Source organism: Megalopta genalis, chromosome 13 (genome assembly GCF_051020955.1).
Source record: "Megalopta genalis isolate 19385.01 chromosome 13, iyMegGena1_principal, whole genome shotgun sequence".
Lineage (NCBI taxonomy): Eukaryota > Metazoa > Arthropoda > Insecta > Hymenoptera > Halictidae > Megalopta > Megalopta genalis.
The window spans coordinates 6,909,816-6,933,180 of NC_135025.1; the positions used below are offsets into that span (position 1 = coordinate 6,909,816).

At 36.7% G+C, this 23,365-nt stretch overlaps 5 protein-coding genes across 15 annotated transcripts in view; 1 reads left to right on the forward strand and 4 right to left on the reverse strand.

The window, feature by feature from the left end:
* Positions 1-11,419, reverse strand: part of Ih (hyperpolarization activated cyclic nucleotide gated potassium channel Ih) — a 375,005-nt gene extending 363,586 nt beyond the window's left edge. For 2 of the 9 annotated variants that reach the window (XM_033477237.2, XM_076525904.1), the window contains exon 1: positions 8,388-11,407. The gene's annotated coding sequence lies outside the window, so the exon portion shown is untranslated. Of the gene's footprint in view, positions 1-8,387 lie in introns of all 9 variants that reach the window. The other 7 variants (XM_076525911.1, XM_076525906.1, XM_076525903.1 and 4 more) reach the window with 7 other exon arrangements.
* Positions 11,420-14,397: 2,978 nt separating this feature from the next.
* LOC143260450 (uncharacterized) lies at positions 14,398-17,046 on the reverse strand. 3 transcript variants are annotated; one of them, XR_013034635.1, is made up of 3 exons: positions 16,790-17,046; positions 16,069-16,296; positions 14,398-15,268 (listed from the first exon to the last, which is right to left on the reverse strand). XR_013034635.1 is itself a non-coding variant. In XM_076525845.1 (2 exons), the coding sequence occupies exons 1-2, from the start codon at positions 17,044-17,046 to the stop codon at positions 16,167-16,169; spliced, it is 363 nt and encodes a 120-aa protein (XP_076381960.1). In that variant the 3' UTR covers positions 14,398-16,166. The 3 variants fall into 3 exon arrangements, 2 of the variants coding, with proteins under 2 accessions (XP_076381960.1, XP_076381959.1); XM_076525845.1 differs by having other exon boundaries at positions 14,398-16,272; XM_076525844.1 differs by having other exon boundaries at positions 14,398-16,296.
* Pur-alpha (Purine-rich binding protein-alpha) overlaps positions 16,744-23,365 on the reverse strand; it is a 35,945-nt gene continuing 29,323 nt past the window's right edge. The window contains exon 7 of the mRNA XM_033477062.2: positions 16,744-17,081. Within this exon, the coding sequence (XP_033332953.1) occupies positions 17,067-17,081 (15 nt within the window). The 3' untranslated portion in view covers positions 16,744-17,066. The remainder of the gene's footprint in view (positions 17,082-23,365) is intronic.
* l(3)07882 (Nucleolar protein 14 homolog l(3)07882) lies at positions 17,134-20,874 on the forward strand. The gene is made up of 6 exons (XM_033477054.2): positions 17,134-17,294; positions 17,410-19,236; positions 19,301-19,430; positions 19,506-19,670; positions 19,748-20,259; positions 20,337-20,874. Exons 2-6 carry the CDS (start codon positions 17,456-17,458, stop codon positions 20,581-20,583), a joined length of 2,835 nt encoding a protein of 944 aa, XP_033332945.2. The 5' UTR covers positions 17,134-17,294; positions 17,410-17,455; the 3' UTR covers positions 20,584-20,874.
* On the reverse strand, positions 17,320-23,237 carry LOC117224260 (uncharacterized). The gene is made up of 2 exons (XM_076525861.1): positions 22,349-23,237; positions 17,320-22,000 (listed from the first exon to the last, which is right to left on the reverse strand). Exons 1-2 carry the CDS (start codon positions 22,778-22,780, stop codon positions 20,876-20,878), a joined length of 1,557 nt encoding a protein of 518 aa, XP_076381976.1. The 5' UTR covers positions 22,781-23,237; the 3' UTR covers positions 17,320-20,875.

Sequence of the window (23,365 nt, forward strand, 5' to 3'; positions counted from 1 at the left end):
TTACCTCGAATTGCATCAATGTCTATAAACGTTGTCACACCGTATCGACATTACTTATTTTCTTTTTCTTTTTTGTTACAATAGTCTGTCACAAATTGACGAGCTGATTAAATCATCGGAAAACAAATGACAGCGGTCTCATGCTTGACAGGTTATAATTCATATATAATTCTCGCGTATCGATCAAAATAACATCCATCACACGTTATATGCTGTGTGGTGTCCCTACACGGATACAAAATTATTTGCGTCCTTTCTAAGAAAAGCCTCATAAATCTCGCGGTCGATAAAGTCTTCGGGCGCATTGACAACTATTGATTCGCTGGTAAAACACTTTTTATTGGTGGAAATAGTTTTAGAAACTATCGGCTCCGCTGCAATTAAATCGGGAACTGCACAGAAAGTGCATCAGGCTTTTATTTATTTTTTATATTCTGGAGACGATAAGTAAAATAATGCAAGTACTATTTATTCGAGAGCCTAAGTTGGCATTTTAGGGAAACTGTGGAACGGAACGTCTCGAAAATGCTCGCTAAAATCTCACAAATATCTTATATATGTATATATTATTTTATATTGATCTATATATATTAATCTATATATATTATTTTATATATATTATATATTTTATATATATTGATCTATATATATTAATCTATATATATTATTTTATATATATTATATTTTATATATATTGATCTATATATATTAATCTATATATATTATTTTATATATATTATATATTTTATATATATTGATCTATATATATTAATCTATATATATTATTTTATATATATTATTTTATATATATTGATCTATATATATTAATCTATATATATTATTTTATATATATTATATATTTTATATATATTGATCTATATATATTAATCTATATATATTATTTTATATATATTATATTTTATATATATTGATCTATATATATTAATCTATATATATTATTTTATATATATTATATATTTTATATATATTGATCTATATATATTAATCTATATATATTATTTTATATATATTATTTTATATATATTGATCTATATATATATTAATCTATATATATATATTATTTTATATATATTGATTTATATATATTATTTTATATATATTAATCTATATATATTATTTTATATATATATTATTTTTCTACTTCAACGACAAATCATTGTCTCGTTATCGTAGAATCACGAGCGAAATTATTACAAACAATTCCCAAACGCCTGTGCGCTCAATATTTTGGGATTTATCCGGCGGCCTCCGGATGAGAACCGCTGCGAGACAGAGCTCAGAATCTGCGAGAGAAACTTCTCAATGTTTTTCCGACACATTCGTGTCGCGTGCTCGCGATTACGTCCTGTGCCCGGCGAAATCACTTTTTCTATTTCCATGGGACCGTGTTTACCTAATCAGCCTCGCGTGGCGCGAGGTTTCGCGTGACTCTGCCGCGTCGTCGCTAATACGTACACGTGATTTTTATCGGTCGTCAAACGGCCGCGCGAACGAAGCCGAAAGTGTGAAGCCGCGACTCCGCGGTTCTTTGTCCCGGAAATACATATTTCGCGGGCCGCGCGCCGCGCCGGTTCATTTGCAATGATAACGCGGGAAAATCAAGTCAAGCACGTTCGGATATCGGATACTGGGTATAACGAAAACATTCAGCCGATCAAGTTCCATTCACCGTCACCCCGTCGGCTCCTTTGGCGATGGTCGCGCGTCTGTGCAATCCGCGGGGACGGTCGTTAACGCTGAACGTGCCGAGAAGTGAAAGTGGCTAACTTTTTTTAAAAAATGGAATAAATGACTTGACTGTTTTTTCGATGATGGGGGGATCAGTTTACTAGACGATGACTTTAATACCTTTTTTTTTTAATTTTGCGATTACTTGGAATGACAGAAATATTGAGAAGCTCGTGCTTTTCAACCTTTTTGTCTGAGCCTGAAACGAAAGTTTAAAATATGCATGATCGAAAGTTTTACTCGGATCAAATGGACGCGGATCGAAAGGTTTGCTCACATCAAAAGTTCTACTGAGATCAAATGAACGCGGATTAAAAGTTTTACTCGGATCATATGAACGCAGATCAAAAGCTTTGCTCGGATTAAAAACTTTACTCAGATCAAGTGAACGCACATCAAAAGTTTTACTCGGATCAAGTGAACGCAGATCAAAAGTTTTACTCGGACCAAATGAACGCGGATCAAAAGCTTTGCTCGGATCAAATGAACGCGGATCAAAAGTTCTGCACAGATCAAATGAGCGCAGATCAAAAGTTCTACTAAAATCAAACGAGACAAGATCAAAAGTTCTACTGAGATCAAATGAACGCGGATCAAAAGTTCTGCTCAGATCGAATGAGCGCAGATCAAAAGTTCTACTGAAATCAAACGAAACAAGATCAAAAGTTCTACTGAGATCAAATGAACGCGGATCAAAAGTTCTGATCAGATCAAATGAGCGCAGATCAAAAGTTCTACTGGAATCAGATGAGTGCAGATCAAAAGTTCTACTGAGATCAAATGAACGCGGATCAAAAGTTCTGCTCGGATCAAATGAGCGCAGATCGAAAGTTCTACTGAGATCAAATGAGCGCAGATCAAAAGTTCTACCGAGATCAAATGAACACGGATCAAAAGTTTTGCACAGATCAAATGAACCTCAAATCAAAAATGAACGCGGATCAAAAGCTTTACTCAGATCAAATGAGCGCAGATCAAAAGTTCTACTCAGATCAAATGAACGCAAATCAAAAGCTTTACTCAGATCAAAAGTTCTACTGAGCTCAAATAAACGCGGATTAAAAGCTTTACTCGGATCAAAAGTTCTACTGAGATCAAAAGTTTTGCTCAGATCAAATGAGCGCAGATCAAAAGCTTTACTCGGATCAAATGAACACAGATCAAAAGCTTTTCACTCGGATCAAACGGACGCAAATCAAAAATTCTACTCAAGTCAAATAACCTTGACAATAAAATATAGTAAATCATGCAAGAGATTAAACTGGAAGATACTAAATGATAGAGCTTTGTTCACGATTACAAATGATCCACTGCTTCACAAGCATACGTTGCGATCGTCCGGCGTGCGAACGTTCTAAGTGCAACGAAGTGCTTTCATAACGTGAAAAATGTGATTCGATGCTTTCCTTCTTGCAACTAAAAATGCGGGTGTATTTGTAAACTGATGAAAATGACAGAATAAACTTATTTGCACGAGAACACGTTTTCGCGCACAAACCTGAGATTCTCTTAGGTGCGCGTGCACGAGTGCCGCCGCAGCGAACGGCGCATTGAAGAAGTTTAAAATTCAAACGGAATCGTGTCCCACGTTCCGCTGGAAACTGGAACTGTATAATAAATTCCCCGCGTACGAAGTTTCGTTTTCGTTGAGAACGGCTTCGAAAACTCGGACGAGTGCACTCGGAAGTGTCTTGAAACGGTCTTCTGGCCGTGAAAAATGAAACATTGTTTGCCAATCTTTTTATTGTTCAATTCTTTGGTTTCTTAAATTTGTAAATCTATAATGATACTTAATTACAATTAAATTGAAGAATAATAATTTAATTACGATTAAATCGAATGATAATAATTTAATTACGATTAAATTGAAGAATAATAATTTAATTACAATTAAATCGAATGATAATAATTCAATTACGATTAAATCGAATGATAATAATTCAATTACGATTAAATCGAATGATAATAATTCAATTACAGTTAAATTGAATGACAGTAATTTAATTACAGTGAAAATGAATGATAACGATTTAATTGCAATTAAATTGAATGATAATAATTTAATGATAATTATATTAATAATCAGACTGTTATTGGCTTGCACAAGCTGTTTAAATAGTAATGTAAATAAAACATTATTCCGCGACTATTGCAAAAGTAAAAAACAAGAATCTTTTAATCTTTCTACTGTCTTTTTCAGCTACTCATCTCTTTTTTTAACAAATGAATGAAATTCGAAATCCGATAATCAGTTCTTCCATCTAATAAATCCAATCCCAATTTTAAATATTTCAAATTTTCGCAGATTCAAATTGCAACAAAGTGTTCGCACAATTTCGAAACGCTGCGCGGACGCATCGAACGTAGCATTGTCGTCACATGCTTCCCACGCTACACAGACGCGTCTGTATTTTCAAAGAGCGCTATATCTTTTCGTGCCACTTGCTCGACGAAATAAGACATTTTTCTCGAAACAAAAAATCCCCCGCTGAAAAAAAAAACTTGATCCCGATTTATCTCGTCCCACGTGGATCGGAACGACCCGCCGATAAAAATCCGTCAGTGCCAAAATAAATTTCACGAATCTTCGAAGGAACGACGCTCGTCGATTCGACGGACTTTCGCGGACTTTCGTCGTCGGGAGCCTCGAATAAATGTAACTGAACAATATACGACGTTGAATGTTAACGCGTTACCTAATGCGCTACATTTGTTAATTAACAACTGAACAAACAACTCGGGAAACATGGTGAAAATAATTCGAAAATAACTTCAAATCGAGTCGAATTGAAAGAAAAGTCATAATGCGCTACATTTGTTAATTAACAACTGAAAAAACAACTCGGGAAACACGATGAAAATAATTCGAAAATAACTTCAAATCGAGTCGAATTGAAAGAAAAGTCATAATGCGCTACATTTGTTAATTAACAATTGAAAAAACAACTCGGGAAACACGATGAAAATAATTCGAAAATAACTTCAAATCGAGTCGAATTGAAAGAAAAGTCATAATGCGCTACATTTGTTAATTAACAACTGAAAAAACAACTCGGGAAACACGATGAAAATAATTCGAAAATAACTTCAAATCGAGTCGAATTGAAAGAAAAGTCATAATGCGCTACATTTGTTAATTAACAACTGAAAAAACAACTCAGGAAACGCGATGAAGATAATTCGAAAATAATTTCAAATCGAGTCGAATTGAAAGAAAAGTCATTGTGCTGCTCCAAAAATTTTATAGGAACTGATAAATAAAATTAATAAGTTAATTAATTAATTATGCATTTTACGCGATTACCTTACAGTACGAAGAAAAATAATAACTAAAAAAAGGTGCCATATTTTGACATAAACACATTGCGACGCCGTATCGGCGACATCCGAATGTAAAGGGTTAAACGTAACATAGTTTTTAGAAGCCGATAATTCCGAAGCAAGCTCTGCACGAAACGAGTTATTAAAATTTCCCCGATCATCTGAATATTAAGTCTGATTTAATGTTTTTAAAAGCCCGTAAAGGTCGTTAATACTTGCAATCAATACTTACCAAATTCGATCAAATGAATTAAACAACGCCCTCGCATTTTAATTTCATATTCAATTTCTGATCTGGCGCATTTTCGTGCGAAAAACAAGCGGATCACCGGGAATCGGATAATTTTATGCATTTAGTATTAATATTCCTCGATGTTGGAACTAACAGTTTCAAAATATTATGCAATTACGTTAAACTGTTCTTAACGATACAGTATTTGGCAAAAGCTTCTTGATCACTTTTTATTTAGCACAAATCTCAGAGTCAACTTCACTTTTTATTATAAATAATAAATATTTCTGCTCAACGAAGGTTGCAAATTCACAAGGGTTGCAGAGGTCAGCCAATTCGGCTAGATTTAAGAAATAGATATAGCAAAATATTTTCAATGTTCATTAAATTTTATATGACAATATAAAAACAATATGATAAATATTTCATAATATTAATTACTGAAATAACCTAGCGAGAAAATCATTAAAATTTTTGTAAACTATTGTTACCTTCTCAGTGCTAAAATATTAATGATCATAATTGATTATATTCTCCATTCCACAAATATTTTCTCTGCGCCTTTTTTCGCTACTGTGCTGCTAATTTTTAAATTTTGGCGCATTTTGCAACTTTCCCAAATTATCCAAATATAAATATTATTCCAGAAATTTTAGGAAGACCTAACGGTTTCAACATTAGGTAATAATTCACAACGAAGAAATTCCCGATATTTAAACAATACAGTTGTTTTCAATTAACCAGGATATTCAGACCCATGAACTGCGAATTTGATTTACGTGTACGAGTTTCCAACATATTCATTGTTAATCCACCTATGCTAACTCCGTACCAATATCGTATTAAATATCGATTTTACATTCGCAACAAATGAGGACGGGAACATTTTCAATTTACCGAGCAACGAAACGTGTAACAAAATATCAATTTTTTTGTTTTGTCATTTTCCGAAGAATCCTGTCAATTTAGAGTGCAAAGAGAGACGCGTGGACCGGATAATTGAATGTAAAATAAAATAATGACGTTGTCGGGGCATTGAAATCGTGAAATATTTGCTTTACAATTTCTCGCGAATGTTGTCGATCGAACGGAGGAAAGTGCAGCGACTGTGTAAAGGAAAATTGTTGTTGTTCACGAGAATTGTTGCAGTTTACGAAAATAGAACGTGTGACTTTAAAATGAAATGTAATAGTATTTAATAGTAATATTAATAATAATAATAATAATAGTAGAAATTGTAATGGAATAGTAATAGTAATAGTAATAATAGTAATATTAATAATAATAATAATAATAATAGTAGAAATTGTAATGGAATAGTAATAGTAATAGTAATATTAATAGTAATATTAATAGTAATATTAATAATATATTAATATATAATATTAATAGTAATATTAATAATATATTAATATATAATATTAATAGTAATATTAATAATATATTAATATATAATATTTATAGTAATAGTAATAATAATAGTAATAGTAATAATAGTAATAATAATAGTAATAGTAATAATAGTAATATTAATAATAATAATAATAGTAATAGTAATAATAGTAATATTAATAATAATAGTAATAATAATAGTAACAGTAATAATAGCAATATTAATAATAATAATAGTAATAATAATAATAGTAATAATGAAGCTAACTGCAACAAAATAGTTCAAATTATTTGCACACGTAAGATCGTGGGTCCGTGTGGACCCGACCGTAGGACGAACGCCGAACCAACGGATCATTATGCGTTCACGCGGTATAAAAATTATTCAAAAGCTTGCGCAACGCGCATTTTTCTTTTTTTTCTGCCGAAACGCAGTTCCACTTCGTTTCTGATTTACCCCGAAATCGAACAATGAAACGAACCAAATTTTATCCGATCCTCGTTTCTCCGAATTCTTCTGCGAAGAAAAAGCAAGCATTTGCATCGAGTACCGCAGTCCATTAATCACGGGTAAACATGTGCCAAAAAGTTAGGAGCACGTTGCGATTCGAAAACGACCGGGACCGCCATTAACGAATGAACGAATTTCGGCGAATATTATTTTATTACAGGGACAACAGTGTATCGCGAGTGATTTTCCATAGAACTGCGAATAATAAACGGCGCTTCTTTGGAACCCCGGTGTACGCGTAATTGAATGGCCTTTGCTTTAACAAGCTTTTGGGAAATCTCGTCGAATAGTAATCGCTTTTTTTCGGTTTTGTCGCCAGAGACTGCTTTCGCTGCAAAATAACGCGCTTTCCGTTCATAATTTCGCCACCGAAATGATTCGTTGATCATAATTCCGAATCGCGTCTTCTTTCGTTCTTTGTTTTTAGTTTTGGCATGTATCTTGTGCAAATAAATTTATATAATCTTTTTATAATTATTAACATATATATTTATATTATATAATTAATCATTTATACGATTATCTTAAATATATATTTTGAGCCGGTCGCATCAAGGCTATCAAATCTCAAAAATCGAAGAAAGAAAACTGAGATTTTCAGCAGTTTAGAATAAAATGCGATAAAAAGTGACGAGATTTCTTAACTTATTTACGCAGAAATACGTATTAATTAACAATTACAAAGACAAAAGCTAGTAGCATCTAACCAGAAAGCCTATCTATCGAGATGCCTAAAATTGGTCAAACGACAATAAAAATATTGTCGTGCGGCTCATTTTCATAGTTGCCGATCCTCAATAATCACAAAAACAAGCTACAAGCCTGCCCATTTTTGCTCACAAACTGAAGAACAAAATTAGGCAAAACCTGCTATACTTAATATAAATCCTTGCGCACTCTCCGCGACGTTCCAACGAATTTCCGAATTCGATTATCTTTTATTAACGAACGCAACGAGTTCGAACGACTACAAAATCTCGCCGTCATGGTTACAAAACACCGCGCATCGATCGGTGATTGCAGCATCAGAAAATCATGGTCGCGGAAGCGAAAGAAGCGCGCGACAAGCTGCGGCTCGTCCGTTCGGAGATCGCGAAAGAAATTCTGTCGGAAGAAAGAGAAAACCGTGTCGAGCCTAATTCACCGGCGACGCGGGACGGCGATTATTGATCATCGACCCACCTGGAAAGGTATCACGAGGCGTCCTCGAACGTGATCCGGAGCCATCCGGATTCGCGCGTTCCCCTGGATCTCGGACACCCTCTTTGGTGCCGCCGCGCGTCCGTCGACCGTCAGTGATGCTCGATCGGACGATTCGCCGTCATATCGGCGTATGTATCACAGTTCGTAGATCGGACGCATGCCCCGCGATCGACCATCGTTTTTCCCATTAAATTACACTCGCATTTCATCCGAGCACACCGCGCGTTGTATGTACGTCGTCGTCGCGCCCCCTTTCATTCACACCCATATCTCCTCGAGCGGAGCGCACGTGTTCTCACTGTCGACCTCTCGCGATCCTTCTCGCGTTAAATAATAATCTTAGTATCACAATGGGACGATTTCTTTTTCCTTTTTTCACGGGATCACGGCGTGAAACTCTTCTCTATACCGCGGGTTCTCGCACACCGTCGTCGTACGCCGCGTGATGATCATCCGCGTCATCGGATCGCGCTCGTCCCGGCTCGTCCTCCTCCTCCGCCTCCTCTCTCCGACCCTTAACTCGGCGAGGGTCCTCTTCTTGCATGAATTAATTGTTTAAACCTTAAGCTTAGAAATCACAGTCGCGAATTGATACGGATCTCCGTAGCATGTGCTGCTGTTGCTCGCCCGAAACGATCGCACCGTTCTCGTATACCAGGCATATTACCCCCACTATCTCGTCCTTCGATCTCTCTCTGTCTCTCTCTTACTCTCTCTCTCTCTCTCTCTGTCTTTCTCTCTCCTTCTTTCTCTATTGTCGAGACAGCACACGATTGGTACGACTAATCGCCGATTCCTCTCCTCGCGTCAGAGAACAGCCGCGTAGAAACGCGCTCGGCCGACGAGGCTCGGCGCCTCAGCGTTCCATCGAGGGACCGACGGGGACCCTCGTAGTCCTCGCTCTGGGACGGACGGACGGACGTTCGAACTGCGGACGCGTGGTCCCCCCGTTTCCGGTCCCCCCTGTCGGCGCGCTGGTCCCCCAGACGCCTGGCGCGCCCCGTTTTTCACCTGTTCTTCACACGCAGCTGCCCCCCGAGAACAGAAAACTCGGCGGACTCTCGCGGATTCGACGGATTCGGCTTTGTATCTCTAGCTGGAAGGAGTTTCACTATCGGCCATCAATGCGCACGTGCGACGGGCCGACGGCCGATGGTGCCGAATCCTCTTCTCTCTGGCCGGCGCTCGCTGCCGAGGACGTGTAAGAAATGAGAATCCCGGAGCGGTGTTCGCACTCTCGTTGTTTGAACCTCTCTCTCTCTCTTTCTCTGGTTTTCAGGAGCGGGACGCGTCGAGGAGTCCTGTCGCGCGCCTATTCCCGTGTCCCTGCTGCCGTTCCGTCGCGGCGACGACGACGCGATCTTCCACGTTCGGCTGGTACACGCGCGAGTATCCAGCTGCCATCCTCCCTCATCCCCTCTCCGGGCGCCGCTCTCTGTGCCTCCCTCTCTCGCGCTCTCTCTCTCGCGCTCTGTCTCTCTTGTTCTCTCTCGGTCTTTCGCTCTCTCTCTCTCTCTCTCTCTCTCTCTCTCTCTCTCTCTTGCCACTCAATACGCTCTGTCTTTTATTTCACACGTCACTGTTGATCACCGTGCGCGTTCCACCCCCTCCGTCGCGCAACCATCGAGCATCCTCGAGCGAGAGATTCGGATCGCTTTTCACTCGTGCGCGCGGCCTTTGCGAAAATGGCACGTCTTTCTTTCGACCCCTCTCTCTCTCTCCCTCTCTGTCTCTCTCTCCGTGTCTCTTTTTCTCTCTTCCTCCGTCTCTCCGTCTCTCTCAGTCTCTCCGTTGCTCTCCGATCTCGCGCGCGCTTTCCGTCTCGCTGGCTAGGTGTCGTCGTCACTGGACGTCGACGAGCGTCTCCGACGGCAGCCCGACGGCATGGCAGGCTCTGCGCGCGATAACGGCTCCTCGGTGGCGCGATAGTCACGATACCGCTGCTGCCATGCCACCACCGGGTCGATCGGAAATCATTGGTCTGATCGTCGGTGGAGGCCTAACCCCGTCACTCGTTCGCGGCACGCTTCGACGGGGCCGAGTCTCCCTCGCAGACCCATCGACGCCTCTTTCCTGTGCTCCCGCCTCTCCCGCCCTGGCTCCCCGAGGATCCGCGCGGACAACGACGACGACGACGGCGACGACGACGACGGCGATGTTCGAACGACACCGAGCCGAGTCAATCCGTTCGAGCGGTCTCGCTGCTCGAGGCTGCTGCTTCCTCCCACGCTAACGACATATCCGGCGTGCTGCGAACCGCCGGACTAAGGACATCTGATTTTCCGCTTATCCTGCGTCGACCCTCTGCCCCCGCACGCGCCGATTCGCCACCCTGTGGCCCGTCGCGCTCCGACGGACGTGGGCGAGTTGTTCTTCGGCCGCGCGCGCGCTTCCCTCTCTCTCTCTCTCCCTCTCCGACTCGCTCTTTGTATGTCTCTCTCTTTTTGTATGTCTCTCTTTATCTATTTACCTCTTTCTATCTGTCTCTCTCTTTCTCTCTCTTTCGCTTTCTATGTACCGTGTGTCCCGCCGCGCTCTTTCTCTACGGCGAATCCCGACCAGCCGTCGAAGCCAACTCGCCGCGGCTGCTTAATCGCTGCCCGATGCCGGCGCACTCACTGCCGATGCGTCCCGACGCTCTTCGAGGAGCGGGTCGCGTTCTCCGGAAAGAATGGGACCGAGGAAGGCCGCCGCGAGGGGGCCCGCCGCGCTTCCTAGAGTCCTCGTCTTGATCCACGAACGACACCACAGCCCCTTCCCTAGTCAACTAGCACTCCCGATATAGCATGTACCGCTCGCCTTGGGACCCGGTGCGCTCGACACAGTGTCTAGAGTTCCTGCGGCCGGATCGTGAACGATGATTGCGACCCGTTCATCAGCTGCGGCAGACGACTAGGCTTTTCTAGCGTTTCATCGCGGACGCACGCCGCGCACGATCCTCCGCGGCTTCGTCCACCCACGGAGCCACGACTTTCTTTCCCTTGGGCTCTCCTTTTTCTATCGCTCTCTCTCTTTCAATCTCTCTCTCTCTCTCTCGCTTTCTCGATTTCTTGCTCTCTCTCTCTCTCTCTCTCTCGCTTTTGCTTGCTCTCTCTCGCTTGCTCTCGCGCGCTCACGGACGCAGCGCACGGACAGACGCTCACTCGTTCACCTCGCCCAATCTGCTCGCACGCACAGGGCCACGCACACACTGCCCCTTTCCTATCTCCGTCCCCCCGTCGTCTATCAGCGAGACCCGCGGAATCTCTCGCGGCTTTCATTCATTTCGACGTGCTGGAAGGGCGCGACGGTTTCCTTCGAGATGATCCCGTGTACACGCGTCCCCCCTCTCTCTCTCTGTCTTTCTGTCTCTCGCTCTCTCTCTCTCTCTCTCTCGTCCTTATCGATTACGACGCATACTGCATGGAGCAAAGGCTGGCCGCCCGTCGATGCCCAGAAAGGATTCCCCGCGTGATCGAGTCCGACAGATGCCACCGCGCTCTCCTCTCGCCGTCACGCAGGATGACAGAGAGCGAGAGAGAAGTTAGAGACAGAGAGAGAGAGAGAGAGAGAGAGCAAGAGAGAGAGCGAGAGAGAGAGAGCGCAAGCGAAAGAGAGGAGAAATAAGGATAGAATCCGCGAGAATCCGTGGCACGTCCGTCGCGAATGTGTGTGTGCGTGTACGTGAGGACCGCGTTCGATTGTTTGCGTGTTGCCGAGTGTGTCTATTTCGTCTGTGTATTCGTGTATGTGTGTATTTATGTATATGTGTGTACAAGTGTATACGTGTGTACGAGTGTATACGTGTGTACGCGTGAGCGCCGAGTGGGTGCACGGAGAATGTGTGGGTGTCTGCGGTAGTCGTGTTACGTGAACAAGCGTAACCCCGACCTCGATGTTAGGCGGCTGATAGCCGGCCTCACACTGATACGACTCCGTCGTGACAACCACGGGCCATACCCGCCCCTCCAGCGAGCCGCCCCGACGGAACCGGGGGTGGAAAAAAGGGAATCGCAACCCCTCCGGCCGAGGGACGATCGCTGCGACGCCTGCCGACGTTTCCGGTAGACTGTTCGTTGGACGCTTCGATTCCAATGCACCGCGGCTGCGCAACCAAATGCGCTTTTCGGCGCATAGACGAATCATCCCCCCGCTGCTCCTCCTCGTCGAGGAAATTCGAATTTGAAATGTACCATCGGTTTTCGTTGGTTTTGTTCGAGGTTTTCGAGGCAGCAGGTTCTGTCGAGGGTGCGCCGGGATTCTCGCGTGCTGTGTGATTAATAAATAATTGTTTTTTCGATTTTTTAACGTGTAATTTTACTTTCAAGAATGCCTGGATATTGAGAGATATATATATGTATATAGGTATATATGTGTAAATAAAACTTGTTACGATATATTAAGAATCGAAATCAAGTTTTATTTGTAATATAATATTATTGCAATATTAATTACAATGTAATGTATATTATTACAGTTGTATATATTATTGTAATAATATATATGTATTATTACAATATATTAAGAATCGAAATCAAGTTTTGTTTGTACTATAATATTATTGCAATATTAATTACAATGTAATGTATATTATTACAGTTGTATATATTATTGTAATAATATATATGTATTATTACAATATATTAAGAATCGAAATAAACTTTTATTTGTAATATAATATTATTACAATTATATATATATTTTATTATAATAATATATATGTGTATTATTACAATATATTAAGAATCGAAATCAAGTTTTATTTAGCTTCTGCTTCCTGCAATTAATATGCAGTTAATAAGAAATTTTTAGTTACGAAACTTTACACACGTCTTATCAAATTAAAATTACATATTATAGCGAAGCGTATAATGCATTGTTTATAATCCAATATATTGTCTTATTTAGTACATACGACAAATAAACAAAAATACAAAAATATATATCTAATAACCATTGTTTCAAATATGCCACGATCCCGCGACTGTCTTTGTCGAATTTTCGCGACTTCCGGTTACATACGTTTAAGATAGCCATAATTTCAGTTAGATTCAATGCGATAGAAATATTTCGAGAGCTTAGTTTAGAAGCCGGCGGTATTTTATTCAAGGCAGGGAGGCAAGGAAATTAAAGCCCGAGTGTTTTATTTTTTTTCTCCGAGCAATGAATTCGATTGGACAGTTCTTGGCTATCAGTGTCGTAATTAGCGGACTGTATCTTACACTTAATTCAGTCCTTTCGATCGGTAATCTTACGATCAAATGCTAAACACAATGAAATAATAATAATAATAATAATAGCTTGAACGTAAAAGCGACGATAATGACAGAATTACGCGGAATGATCTGTTTCATATTTTTCTGTTTGATGATTCTGATGGGCTGTGAACGCCGTTATCCGGCAATTAAGAAAGAAAACGTTACATTGTTTTCAGAATTGATGTGCCCGTGTTGGTTCGTTCGGCGAATAACGGGCAAACCAGTTCCCCATCTTTCGTTCGTGAAAGTTTCTTTGCAACGTGATTGTCTACTTTATTTTAATGGATCGTTCTAAAAAGCGTTGCTCGACCATTCCCGTTTCTTAACAGCTGCTGACAAGCGTTCATTATTATCTCGTTCACTACTCTCGTACGCTTTCAATTATCGAATTTTTATCAAGTAGTACCGATGCAATTATTCTTTACAATAATTTCAATAATTCTACATCAAAACTGTTAATTTTTTTTCTCTTTTTTCAGTGACCGCTTGAAGTTTCATAAATTTGTCTATAAGGAGAGAAGTTTTTTGAATCATTTCCTTTTAATTAAGGCGAACGAAATTGCTGGCGCTGTTAGAATTAGGTGAAAATAAGAAACTGTATATATGTATATGCATATGTGTTGAAACGTCTTTTCAGAAGAATTTATATATTTATTTAACTATATATTATATTATAATATATTATAACAACATATTTATATACATATTTACACTTTATTTAACGATATATTATATCATATTATAACAATATCTTTATATATTTGCTTTTTATTCAACAATACATCATATTATAATATGTTATAACAGTATATTTATGTATCTACATTTTATTTAACAATATATTATATTATAATATATTACAACGATATATTTATATATTTACATTTTATTTAGTAATATATTATATTATAATATACTATAACAATATATCTATACATTTACATTTTATTTAGTAATATATTATATTACAATATACTATAACAATACATTTATCCATTTACATTTTATTTAACAATATATTAAGGGAACAATAGGGCAAAGGAGAACTTGATTTCAAGAACGACTTAATTGTCCCATTTAGAAGGAATCTATTCGAACACTCAATTGCGTGGGTGAACGAGGACGATGACGCTATACTGTATGCAACGTTCCCCGAAGCACGAACAACCGCCGAGGTTATGCGATACCGAAATCACGGTGCAGGTTGACCACATTCAATCGATATCGCTGATAAAACTGGAATGAAGATATAGACGGAATTTCGTTCGTGGCGCCGTAAATTTTATTTCGCGATCGATGCGATCCTTCTCCTCCATTGGTAGCCCTGGATTTGCATACGGAGGACTAACCGGAAGTTACAACGACGTTGTAAAATGGTTGCTCACCCTGCGCAGAAAGCCCGGAACATTGTAGACGAAATAGAGATCGCTTTCTTATACCGTCATATTCGGTGGTTCAGAAGAGCCTTCCTGCGAATCCCAAATCGCTTTGGTACTCCATAAAAGAACAGTAAATTCTCCCCAATTGATCCCTATCACCTCTTCCCGAATTGTCCATTTCTGTTTCCAAACTGAGCGCCAATTGGGGTGAAGAAATATTCCTTCCGTTATTCCTTCCATTATGCTTCAGAATATCAAAAATATAATAAAAAATCAATCTTGCCACACGTTCGATGCATTTGGTATTTCATTTGCGGCCAGAAAATGTTTAATAAACCGTATGAATTATCAATTACCTCTTAAAATGCAACAACTTTTTTAAAACGAGACTGAAGGACTTGAATTTTTTTTAGATGATAGAGTACTCTACTAGATAATGACTAAAATGCTTCCTTTTCTCTCTCTCTCATTTTGCAGATTACAGTAATGATTCTATTACACCGTTTTAGGAGCTAATGCGAATAATAGTAAAGTTTGTATCGTCCTTAATAATACAATAAGATAAACGAATAAATAACAAATAAACTAGAATAAAAACTGTACGCTACAACGAGTAACGTAGGTCATATCAAAGTTTAGGAACAAATCTATCGCGATTAGAGAAAACTAGATGGTGGCGCCATCTAACGTCGAATGGTCGAATGCAATGAACAATCATCTAGTCAATTTACGGACGATAACTTCCTCTAACAATTGATTATTTCTCAAGAAACTTCATTTCAAAGAATTAAAAGTTATTTTCAAATTTCTAGCCGAATATAATATAACCATCTAAATAAATAACGTGCATGTAAAAGTAATACATATTTGTAAACTTAGCATTAGTTAGTAAAATAAGTCTTATATAGTAATGTATAAGATTGTTAAATACCTAGTTGCAAGTAGTGTTATTATTTAAATCGAAGTGTTCGTTATTTTTACTGATATGTTTCTTCGCTGCGGTGTGTTATACTAGATTTAAGATAACTTTGTAACTACACGTACATATTGTACCGAATGTACCTGCTAGAGGTAACTCAATGTATAGTCTGTTCGAATTAATATCCGTAGAGACATTGTATTTTATGAGCTTTTTCCTGGTCTCAGCTTTGGAGGGCTCTAAGAGTAAGTATATCGGAATGCTTGACTATCCGGGAATCTGTGCTATAACGTAAGCCTGCATCTACCTCCGATATTACGTTGACAGTCCTGTGAGGGTATAAAATAAATAATCTAATACATTATAATATTTCCACTCGACACTTATAATTTATTTAGGTATTTTTTGATATTTCTTAATATAAATATCTTGATATTTATGAGACTAAAGAACAAATTATAAATTAATTAAAATTATAAATTCATTATAAATTGAATGCTCGTTTTTTGGTAGCTAACAATAACAAATGAATTAATATTTACATGGTAACGAAAACTTCATTGACATAATTCGTATAAAATAGAAAGCATTAATTATGCGCCACTTAGGCGCCATTTTATAAGCATCAATGTAACTAAAGTTGTCAAACTTTTTGCTCCATGTTATCGATATCATAAATCGTGTAATAAAAATATTCATTTTAACGTTTGTATCTGGAACACTTATTTTCATATTTGTTTGTGAACGCCATATTTAAATTAATAAGAATGCAGGTAAAGAGAACAATTTTACTCTATCTATTGATGCTTAAAATTTATATTTGTTATTATTATATATTGTACTTACATTTTCGGGACACTTGTATCAGTTTTTGATTTAAGTATGGATTTAATATTGGTAGAATCGGAATTTCCTTTCTGCTTTGAGACATTCTTGTTATTTTTTGCAAACGTAACAGTCTTCCTATTTTCCACAGTTTCACCTTCACTAAAAGATCCTGAACCTTTCAAATCTGACAAATTATCTTCGTACTCCGTGGTTGACGATGGTGCCGTCAACGTCGCCGTCAACGTCGCCGTCAACGTCGCCGTCAACGTTGCCATCTACAGTCTTCATTGGGGAGTTACCTCTCAGCTCCCTACAAGATATTTGCAAACGTGAGTCAGTTTCGCATCAGTGATACAATTAAAGTCAGACCACAAATCAAACACACGTGGATGCAGAATCAGAGAACTCATCTTGCAGTTATCAGAAGTTCGTGTAATAAAAATATTCATTTTAACATTTGTATCTGGAACACTTGTTTTCACATTTGTTTGTGAACGCCATATTTAAATTAATAACGATACAGGTAAAGAGAACGATTTTTCTCCATCTATTGATGCTTAAAATTTCTATTTGCTATTATTATATACTTCCTACTATTTGTTTGTTAATTAGATGTACAAACTATGTTTCTATTTCAGAAGAAACATTTATATACACTTCATGCACACGTAAAAGTAATTAATAATGGTTGAAGCAAAAAAGAAATACTTGTCAGAGCTTTCCCAACAGAAGAGGAACCAACAAAGTAAAAAACGATTAAATCCATTTGAGGTGCATATAAATAAAAACAAACAAAATGTTCTGGGGAAAAAGAGCAAACTGGACAAAGGACTTCCTGGTATATCTCGTGCAAAAGCAATAAAAAAACGAAAAGGAACGCTTCTACACGAGTATAAATTAAAAAATAAGGATAATATGTTTCTGGATAAACGTATAGGTGAAAGAAATGCTGGCATGAATGCGGAGGATAAAGCTGTTGCAAGATTTGCTGCAGAACGTTTGAAAGCTCACAAGAAGAAAAACATTTATAATCTAAATGATGAAGAAATATTGACACATAGAGGGCAAACTTTGGAAGAGATAGAGAAGTTCGATGACCCGAAAAGCGATGATGAGTTTACTGACGATGACAATAAGACTGGCAAGTTGGATGACAGATTTGTTAGCGAAGCCCACTTTGGTGGTGGAGTTCTGTCAAAATCGGAGAAATCCAGAAAGGATATTATCGATGAACTCATAGCTGAGTCAAAGAAACGTAAGGCCGAGCAACAGAAGATACGTGAACAAACGATAGATTTAACAGAAAAACTTGACACAGAGTGGAAAGATCTTCTTCCTATAGTAACAGCAGCTAATAAAGCAATTGAAGAAGTAGTTAATAAACCCAAAGCCGATGATTACGACATTGCTGTACGTGAGCTGAAATTCGAAGCCAGAGGTACAGCATCTGAGAAATTAAAATCCGAGGAAGAAATTGTAAAAGAGGAAAAAGAGAAATTGGAAGCCCTTGAAGCTGATCGATTGTCCAGGATGAAAGGTTTCGTCAATGATTCCAGTAATGAAATTAGGCACAAGTCTGCGGATGACCTTGATGATGGCTTTGCATTGGAGGCTGTGAACGAAGAAGCACAAGAAGAAGAAGAAAACAATGAGGAAGATAAAGAAGGTGAAAATGATGACAGCGATAATGATAGTGATGTTGAAAAGGAAAATTCTGCTGAAAATGGTAGTGATGTTGAAAAGGAAAATTCTGCTGAAAATGATGACGATGTTGAAAAGGAAAATTCTGCTGAAAATGATGGTGATGTCGAAAAAGAAAATTCTGCTGAAAATGAAATAGAAGACTTTTCTGATGCAGGAACTAATCACGATATTAAGGAGAAGAAAAAAGTTAGAGATAATAAAAAAAGTAAGACAGAAGAAATTTCTGAAGCAGTACACTCAGAAGCTGAAAGTTCTGAAGAAGATAATTTGTCAGATTTGAAAGATTCAGAATCTTCTAGTGAAGATGAAACTGCGGAAAATAAGAAGACTGTCACTTTTGCAAAAAATAATGAAAATGTCTCAAAGCAGGAAGGAAATTCCGATTCTACAAATATTAAATCCATACTTAAATCAAAAACTGATACAAATGTCCCGGAAATGGAAAATAAAGATAGACAGCAAGAAATTAGAGAAGACTTATTGAAAAGAAAAGAAATTATGGAGAAAGCAAGGAAAGAGCTACCTTACACCTATAAAGTACCAACAAGTTATGAAGAATTTCAAAAGTTGTTAAAAAATCATAATGCTGAGTATCAGTCAGTCATTATTGACCGCATTATAAAATGTAACCACTGGACATTGGATGGCAGAAATAAAGAAAAATTATCAGACCTGTTTATATACTTACTGCAGCATATAAATGATTGTGCTGTAGAAGATAATATAGAAAGTATTGTTAACTGTTTTAACATTTTTGATAGGTAATACATATATTATAAATAACGTTATTTCTTTCTTGATTAATTAATCATATAACTTTTTCAGGTTGTGCCCTTTTCTATATGATTTAGCACACATGGATCCAGTGAATGCCAAAACTTCTATACAAGAAATAATTAAAGAAAAACACGAAAAATTCGAGAAGAATAAGAAGAGATTTCCAGATCTAGATATTGTATGCTCAACATATAATTTTATATACTTTCCGTTCACCCCGAACTTAATCTAATGCGAGTGTTTTTTGTTTTAGTTTATTTTCTTCAAATTGGTTTCTTTGTTGTTTCCGACATCTGATTTTAGACACCCCGTGGTTACGCCGTGCTTGATATTTATGTCCCAGATCTTGCTCAGATGTCGTATAAGAAATAAAATAGATATCGTGAAAGGACTTTTTATATGTACACTTATTTTAGAGGTAAGAATAATTTTAATTTCACTTCGATGATATATTTGATTAACGTTACATCAACGTTTGAAAATTAACATTTACAGTACACGGTATTGAGTAAGCGGTTTCCCCCGTCGGCAATAAATTTCTTGCGAGGAATAATTTATTTAGCCACACCAAAACATTTGATACAAGGGATAAAAATGATACCACCGTTTAAAAGAAACGGGGAATCAAGTAATTTATTGATACTCGATGGTGATCAAACTGATCTAGATATTAAACCGAGTAATGCGCTTATGAAGGCGTCAGATTTACTAGAAGAAGGACAACTGGATGATGAATTTAAAATAAGAGCTTTAATAACAGCTATTAACATGCTGCGAGAATTCAAGAATCATGTGGAGGAACTAGAAGCTGTATATTCGATTTTCGAACCAATTTTGAAATTACTCAAAGCGAATGCATTTGATAAGTATCCGTCAAATGTAAAACAGCATATTAAAGAATTCCGGAAAGAGTTAAAGGCACTGAGAAAGAAAAAGTTAGAATATTTAGTGATTCAGAAGAAGAAGCCAAAACCACTGAGACTATATGAACCGCGAATTGAGCCTGTGTACGTAATAATTTTTAAATTGTACTATTTCTGTTGTTGCATTTTTAACAAATTATGTACATTGAACGATTTTGCAGGTATGATGGTAAGAGACATAAGCCTATGTCCAAAGACAAAGCAGAAAGAGAGAAACTGTTACACAAATATAAGAAGGAAATGAAGGGCGCGATGCGTGAAATACGTAGGGATAAATCATTCATAGCGAAATTACAAATAAAACAACAAATTAAGAGTGACGAAGAACGCAAGCGTAAGGTCAGAGAAATTTATGGCGAAGCCGCTATGCAACAGAATGAATTAAAGAAGCTGAAGAGAAAGAAATAAAATTAGCACAAAGTAAAACATTCGATGCTCACGATTACTCTACTTGACGACATAAGGTTATTTGGAACCTTAACTACAATGAAATAACCGTATTCGCTGTATAGCAAGTATGTCATTTGAATATTTAACAAAATGTTTTCCAAAGTAAATATGTCAACATACAAAGTATGTCGATCTATTTTACTCGCTTTTAGTACAATACAGCAATTGCATCAAACAGACTGATGTCGTCTCAGACAATAATGTGTATATAAATGTTGTAATTATAATAAAGTATTGTATATAAGTATACTTATTGGGAATCAAAGATCCAATTTTCGAGAGATTGCATGACGTCAGTAACAGCAGGGATTCTGTTTTTTTTCTTCATATATTCTGGCAGGACTAAATCTACATTTTTTATACTATTATAAGCGTGACATGAAGTTTCTGCACTTGTGGACTGAAAGTCTTCGTTGTTCGTAACTTTAGGTAATGATTTGAAGTGGTTCTTTATATAAATTAACGATTTCCACTTGTCAAAGTATTCCTTTAAAATTTCAATATTATTGAAACACCTCGTTGCTGCATGTTCTAGTTGCAAGCAATGTCGTTGATCAATCTCGTGAAGAGTACTTTTCAAAATTTCTTTTAGTCCCTCCCGCAACAAAAACGTTTTATACATTTCTTTTGCTGCTTCGATATCCTGTCTCTTTACTATCTTTCGAGAAACGTATTCTTTCCACGCAGATAAATGTCTTTCCAAAATTTTACGGTTTATTATAGATTTGACGAAGTCTTCTTTTTTATTCATTTCAAGTATATTTTGCAATTTGTCACGCCAATGTAAAACGTATCTTTTTAATAAAAAGTTGGAAGTAAGCTCGTTCAACTCTTTTTTATGAAGTTGTTTCGTTTTGTAGTTTTGAGAAAATTTCTTCCAATAAAAGAAATATTTACGATACAAATTTATCTCCCAAAATTCAATAGCTTGACTTAATTTTTGTTTTTCTCGTGTAATAACGTAAAGTGCTTTTCTCCATTTATCAATATAAATACTTCGCAAGTGATTAATAATGATCGCAGCTCTATCGTTTATATAAGATAATTTTACCTGTTTTTCTTTTCTGTAAACAGTATAATTATAAAGATTTTTTAAAGTTTTGGTCATTAATTTTCTTTTATGGAAATTTTCGGAGAAAAATATTTGTCTTCTTTTGCATTTTTTCTCGTACGTATATAAACACCAATTATGAAATGTTACACATTTTATCCTATTATCAAATATCTCCTTAATTTCGTGCATTTTTATCGCTCTTTTCACCTTTTCATGATACCAATTTCGCCAAACATAAAATATCCTTTGCTGGCATTTAGCGTTATAAAATATATCAACTTTTTCTTGTACTATTTTATTAGCAATAGACTCCTTTACGCCCTATCATATACGTAAATTATATGTAATAAAAATTAATATAAACATGTTATAGAAATTAATTTTATAAATACACTACCTCGATAAAATGTTCAAAATATCGTTTCATTAATTTTTGCTTACTATGCTTCCGGGCTCGTTCGTTTACAATCAATTTTTGTATCTTTAAAGTATAGTGCATTCTCCAAATAGTAAAACTGTTTTTTAACAATTTATTTTGGTAATATAGATCTGCATTTTCTAGTCTTACAAAAGCGAATTCAGACATGCTCAACCAAGCTGTTATGCACTTTTTTATGATCTTGTTTTCATAAAACTTGCGTGCCTAAAGTATGAATTATTTTATTAATTATAAGCAATAAAGGTGAATATTTTTTGTACTAACACCTTATCTGATTTATCTTTCACAAGTTTCTTTCCTTGTTGATACTGTAAGTATATCTTCCAACATATAATACACTTCTTTAAGCAGCATAAATTATGAAATGCAATAGCCTTTTCTAATAACATGGTTTCATTAAATCTAATTGTAATAAATTCATACCAACGTGAAAAATATTGTCTTAATATAACTTTGTTATGGTGTGTTTCAGCTTTTGTACAATTTAACTTTGATATTGTTAATTTATTAGTACACTCATATGTGGATGAGACAATGTATTTCCATTTAAATAACACATTCTTGGATAATGCATTCAAAACTTTCTTTTGTAACTTCTTATAATAAAAATAGTTTGCTTTATATACATCTCTTCTTGTATGTAATTTATGTATGGCATACATTTTCCAATGTTCAAAGATATTTCTTAGAACTATTCTATTATGAAAATTGATATGTAATCTTTAAATCAAATGTACAATGTTAAAAGGAATTCAGCATATTGTTAATTTTATAAGTAATTAACTATTATGATCCTCACTTTGTAGACTGTTTAGTATCGAGATCTATAATATCATCTTTGTAGATTGTATTATTCATAATCTGCATTACATTATTGTATTGAAATGACTGCTTCTGTGATGGAATACGTTTATACCAATAATGTAACGACTGCAATTCCAAATTCTGCATGTAGTTTTTATTTGCAGTTCGTTCCATCATTTTATTAAATTCTAGATTAATTAGAAAACTGGTTATTTACAGACAATGTTATATAAAATAGTTAGTGTTACATAAAGTAGCTAATTCTGAAATTTATTTATACGATTGATGTAATTGAAGTATGTAGCACGAATATAATCAAATTATAAAGCGATGTGTATTTATTTTATTTGTAATTAACATCCGCTTAATTAAACGTGAAAAAAATAATTTGTTATATTCACATTAAGCGAAAAAATAACAACATTTTATGAAGATTAACATGA